The 6,302-nt window shown below is 38.2% G+C and overlaps 1 protein-coding gene across 1 annotated transcript; it reads right to left on the bottom strand.

Annotated features, from left to right (window-relative positions):
• Positions 1-3,898: 3,898 nt before the first annotated feature.
• On the bottom strand, positions 3,899-4,543 carry LOC145793954 (uncharacterized). Its single transcript, XM_082876870.1, has one exon. The coding sequence runs from the start codon at positions 4,541-4,543 to the stop codon at positions 3,899-3,901; it is 645 nt and encodes a 214-aa protein (XP_082732996.1).
• Positions 4,544-6,302: the final 1,759 nt, after the last annotated feature.

Raw genomic sequence — 6,302 nt, 5'->3', positions numbered from 1 at the left:
CCTGGTGTCGACCCCTGCTTTTTTGGTGTCAACCCTTTGTTCTGGAACACTTAACACTCTTAAGAATTATTCTAGTGTCGAACCTTGCTTTTCTGGTGTCGACCCTTAGACCTATGTTAGACAAAGATAGAGTTTTGCAACCAAGAGCTAATGCTTATATTTTTTATATCCCAAAAGTTATTGAAACATAAATATTCTAGAGTCCCAAAACAATTAGAATCATGAAGCACAAATATTAATTTGAAAACTTCAAAAAATCATAAGAATAAAATATTCGTCACTAATCAAAATCAATAGAAATTCAAGTTTGAGTAACCTTGGGGCTAACAATGCATAATCTTATTGTGTCATCATTTTTCTTTACAAATAATACTGGAGCCCCCTAGGGTGAGGTACTAAGTCGAATGAAGCCTTTGTCCAGTAGTTCCTGGAGTTAAGTCTTCAGCTCTTTCAATTCTATCATTGACATGTGGTAAAGGGCTTTTAATACTGGTTGGGTACCAAGTTGAGTTTCAATGGTGAATTCAATTTCCCAGTCAACCGGGGTACCAGGTTGTAACAACCCCGATCCTTAATTAACGTTAATTCATGCTTAAGTGTGCCTAACAAGTGATTAAGAAGAAATCATGAATTAATGACATGTGTATTGCATTATTAATGTGTCTCTATCTGTTTAGCGTAGGAAGATCTGTTTATGTTTTAGTTTTGATTTGCGAATTGAAAACCTTATCGGCATCCGATACAGAAATTGACTTGATTTATATGCTAATTAGGATTTATAGAATTTTATGGTAGGTTTAATTAAAATTCGGTTCGGAATGATTAAATTAGATTAAATTAATGTCATTTGATTAATTTTGATCAATTACTACCTATAGGGCCATTTTGACCCCACTAAGTTTACCTTTTCATTTCATTCTTCTTCAACTTGATGCTCAACGTGAGAATGAGAGAGAATTGAGGGATTTGGGTCCTAGGTTCAAGAATTGAATTCACAAGGAGGAAATTGCTAGGAGAAAAGAAGAAAACTTGAAGATTTGTTCATCTAGTTCAAGATTCTAGCACTTAAAGCCCAATTGAACATCTAAGGTATGAAACCAAGCCTTTAGCCTTGAAGTTGAGTTAATCCATGCATGAATTCAAGTAAATTGAAATATAAGATATAAGAATCAAGCTTAAGGAGTAGAGAGGTAGATCAATCCATGCATGCATGTGCATTTTCTTACAAATTGAGCATGATTTCAAAGACTTCTTTCATGCATGTGTTAACCTCACTTACATTTTGGTCATTCATCATGTTTTCCATTAAATTACCAAGTTTGATCATGTTTTGGAGTGTTTGAATTCAAGGGAGTTCATGCATGTTGTATTAATGACATATTCATAAAGTTTGTGTTGGAATTTTGTACAATTGGCATGCCTTTGGGCCATGGTTTCTTGAAATATATTTAATTCATGTTGCTTAGGGGTCTTCATGTATTTTCTCAAGTTTTGGCCTAGAAAAATCGAGTTTGAAGCTTTTAAGGTTGAGTTTTGTGCTTGAGGATCAATCTGGAAATTCCAGATTTTTTATCCATGTTTGAGCAGAGGACTTCACGCTCGAGCGTACACTCTGAGTACATGCACTTCCGCTCGAGCGTCGAGAGTCACGCTCAAGCGTGAAATGCATATGCCCAGAAGTTCATGTGTTTTGCAGTCCGCTCGAACGAGGGTCTGAGTCTCACGCTCGAGTGTCCAGCGAGCGTGAAAAACATGCAACCAGTACTTTTTAAAGAGTTTGCAGTCCGCTCGAGCGAGGGAAGTCACGCTCGAGCGAAGATTCATTTTATGCATGTCTGCTCGAGCGGGAAAAGCCACGCTTGAGCGTGGACCCTATTCCCAGCAAGTTTTGAAAAAAATGTTTTTCAGCACATTTTTGCATCCTCATTCCATCCTAGGCATTCCTAGGCCATGTTAAGACTCCATAATGAGGATTAAAGGCTAGAAACACACTAAAAGCAAAGAATTAAGTTATGTTCAGTTTGAGTGTGGGAATTCAATGTATGTATCTATCATGTTATGTAGGTCACGCGCCTCGAGATAAGTGAATTGCCCACTTTGTCATCTAATTGGAGCTACCAATTATCTGTGAGTAATAACTCTATAAAGTTATATTTAACTTTAATTATTTTCTGATGATATGAGATGATGAGTTTCTGAAATACTATGTTTTGTATGAATGAATGATTGTCCAATTTTCTTTGAAATGTAACTGTGGTATCCTTAGCAGAGGCCCTCGCCGAGGGGACATAATACTGTGGCTTATGGACTCGCCCAGGGGAAACAATACCGTGGCCCAGGCCCTTGCCCGGGGGAAATAATACCGTGGCCGATGTATGAAATATGTTACCCGGTACCGGAGGTTCCATTATGGAACTTGATATGCTTGACCAAAGAGACATGTTTAAGCTAATGGATGTACCACACATGATTGAACAAGGATAAGACTATGATTCTATTTCACTATCTGATTATGATCCTTAAATGTTGTGAGACAAGTTATGGACATCATTCATTAAAGTCTTTACTTTGTTATTATTCACTGGGCTGTCGCTCACTGTTTATATTATGTATGTAGGTGAGCAGGCACGTGACCAGGCCCAGAATTAACAGCCTAAGTTTCAATTTTGTCAGCCAACCATTATGCCTCCCGAGGAGGTTCCGATTGAAGTCAAGTTTCATGGCTGTTTTTGTAGACATGATAGGCTGTGTTTATACTACGTTGTGTTGGTCAGAATGTCTGATATTGTAAGTTGGAAAATAATGTGTAAAGTTTGTAACACTGTTATGAAGTTTTAAGTTATCTGTTTCATATATGTCCACACAGCTCTCTGGACTATGTATGTCTTGATTATTTACTTCCGCAGCCCCTGCTATATGTTATTATGCCAAGAGGCCTTTGGTAATCTAAGGATTACTGGCCGGTTACGATGCTAAACCCATAGGGGCAGGTTTGGGTCGTGACATAGGTAGATCTTCAAGAAAGACATCTGGAAATTCTTGAATCACGGGGATTGCATCAATGGGAGGGACCTCTTTTTGTGTATCGATCACATAACCAACATAACTACAACAACCCTTTCTTAGAAGTCGTTGGGTTGTCATGGAGGATATAATACAGGGAGGGTTGGAAACTCCAGTCCTATCAAAGACAAGCTCGGGTTGGTTTGGTAACCTGAGGGAGACATTTTTAACGTTACAATTAATAGAGGCGTGGTTGGCAGCCAGCCAATCCATCCCTAAGATCACATCAAAGTTTCCAATGCAGAGGGGAATCAAGTCTATGTATAATGTTTTACCTTTTAGGGATATAGCACAAGATTTGTAGACATCAGTACTAAGGGCGGAATTACCAGAAGGAAAAGACATAAACAAAATATATTCTAAAGGTTCAGGTGTTAATGCCAACTTGGCAGCAAAGTGTGGTACAACAAAAGAGTGAGTTGACCCAGAGTCAATGAGGACATGAGCTAAATGACCATAGATAGAAAGTATACCTAACACAATGTTTTCTATGACTTCTGGTTTTCCAGGTACTAAGGTAAAAGCCCTTCCTTGACTTTTTTGGTCCTTCCTCTCTCCTCAAGGTCCTAAGGGGTTTTCTGATTAGGCTAGAGGGGCTGGCTGGAGGATTGGTTAGCTTTGGACAATCCCTCAGCAAGTAGCCAACTTGACCACATTTAAAGCATGCTCCCATGTCTTGATGACATTGTCTCCAATGAGCCCTTCCACACGTAGGGCAAGTTGGAATGGTGCCACTTCTGGGGTTAGTAGAACCTTGATTACTTGAGCTGGTTGTGCCCATATTCACCCTTTTGGGAGGCGCAACACCGGATCTTCTGTTGTCTCTTTTCTAGAATTATTTCTTTTGGCTTAGTTCCCCAAAACGCGAGGCTTTAATCCCCTTTTCTGCAATGTATGCCCAGTCTACCATTTCCGCATAAGTTGACAGTTTCAAAACCTCAAGTTTATCTTTGATTTCAATATCCAATCCTACTTCGAACTTTCTTACTTTTCGAGCTTCGGTAGGGATGACATATGTCCTAAACCGAGCGAGTTGTATGAACTTGCTCTCGTATTCGGCCACGGTCATAGTTCCTTGCTTTACATGTATGAATTCCGACGCCTTTTGTTCCCACAACGAATTTCGAAAGTATTTTGCCAAAAATATTTCCAAGAATCTTGCCCAAGTCACAATTTCTTCTATCTCCAGAGTGAGAAGCCACCATTCCTGCGCATTATCTTTAAAAGTGAAAGTAGCGAAAGTCACCTTCTGTCTTTTGGTGCAGGGTAGGGCGCGAAAAATCTTTTTCATGTCTTTAACCCAAGTGTCTACTACCATTGGGTCTAGACCGCCAGTAAATGTGGTGGGTTTCAGATCCTGGAATTGTTTTATGGTAACCGGCTCTTCTCGCCGTTCCGACATCCCATTGTTGATGTTGGTCTGCAAGATGGATTCAATGCCACTAACTGATGACTCGCTTCCATTACCATTATTGGTCATTCTACAAAGTAATAAACGGGGCATTACATCCATAACGCAACATATACATATATATATACATATATCGCAATATATATAAAATACCAACTTTATTATTTTTACAATTAATATTACATCCTTGTTCTAAAGTCAAAATATGTTAGTGTCTTATCCCTGTGGTACAACAAAAAACAAAAAACAAAAAGGGATTAGAACAAATCATGGTTAGCGTACAAAAAAAGTTTTTTTCTACTAAATCTAGAGTGGTGGGTCAAACGGGTCAAATAACCACGGGAAGTAGTATTGCATAAAAAATACAAATTCTTATCCTAACTGTACCACACCAAAACACATCTACGCTGCCTGGACGGTGTAAACAGGGATGGACTATATGTAGCCCTAGAATGCTCGATCGACTATCCATCCCAGTTACTCAATGTATGATAGGTCATTACTAAAATCAACATTTTAAATATTAATAATTTCCAACGGGTTAGGGACAATGGTAAAAATGTAGTCTCGGGGTACACATTTCTCCTTCTTGCCACAAAATCTGAGGACAAAGGGCCAATGATGTAATGCGGGCAGTCATAGCCTGGGGAAAGGCTCAGGACACAGGTAGGTCCAAGAAATCGTCCGCACGTATAGGCACGGCTCTGCCTCCACAGTAAGTATGGTACATCAGTAGAATCAGTCTGTACATATATCGGCCGACCCATCAATTGGGCAAGACCTGGATGTAGTCTCCTAATTATATCCTCCGAGTCTCTCCATCCTTCAGGTGAGGTGGGGCGGGGTGTTCTACTAAAATATCCTCCAAATTAATGGCCCAAAGCTCCTCCCAAAATACCTCATCAAGGTTAATCTCAAACATTCCTACATCACCAGAATAAACGTGAGATTTTACAGAAAATGACTAATGTCACAGGTAAATATTCAGAAAAGGACTAACGTCGCAGGTAAATATTTATCTCTTTAATATGTCTAACTGTTGCTCTGATACCACATTTGTCACGACCCAACCCTAGGACCTAGGGCTGGTATCGCAACTTACTAAATAATTCTAATCATAACAAGTTAAATGGCACAGGCGGAGGTAAAATGGAAGTAAGAGATAATTAAACAGAAAATTTATTATGTTGATAAAAGAAAGTACATCTATAGGATTTTATTATTTTATTATTCAGTGACCAGTCCTCAGTAAAAAAAACAAAAGGAAGAAAAGAAAAGAATGAAACAACGCATCAGCATCAAATTCTTGCACGGGTTCCATTGTGGCACCCGAATTTTTACCATGATTATATTAATCTCAAAAAAATATATCTATAATAAATAAATAAATACATAAATAAATAAATACAATTCCATAGTATATCAAAAAGTGCTTAGTGAAAACTTGTGGTTTAAAACGGTAGTGGTTATTAATTTTAAATTATTAGAAATCTTTGTTTAAAGGGATAGATTGTGGGACATCGTATTTGTAATATTAAATATTTAGTAAGCGGTAAATAATGTTTTATAGTTTGATAATGAGATTTTTAAACGTGAATCTAGCTTATAATCATACATAATTTTAGGGATCATTGTAAACTACCAAGAGGGAAATAACCGTACCAATTGTGAGAAGCCAAATCAATTTTTCATGCGCCAAAGAGTTAAGTGACTCTTGGAAAATTTAGGGGTTAAAACCTAAGGGGTGAAACAGGTGTCAATAAAGGGTTAAAACTTGAGGGGTGAAGAACAGGTGGCAAGAAGAGAAATTACCTACGTGTGTGTTTCT

This window comes from Camellia sinensis, chromosome 6, assembly GCF_055761805.1.
Source record: "Camellia sinensis isolate YWXY chromosome 6, ASM5576180v1, whole genome shotgun sequence".
NCBI classification, from domain to species: domain Eukaryota; kingdom Viridiplantae; phylum Streptophyta; class Magnoliopsida; order Ericales; family Theaceae; genus Camellia; species Camellia sinensis.
Note: the sequence above shows the minus strand (reverse complement) of the source record. Positions and strands in the feature narration are given on the sequence as shown.

Coding starts and splice junctions, on each gene's coding strand:
- LOC145793954 (XM_082876870.1), bottom strand. CDS start 4,543: ATGACCAATAATGGTAATGGAAGCGAGTCATCAGTTAGTGGCATTGAA.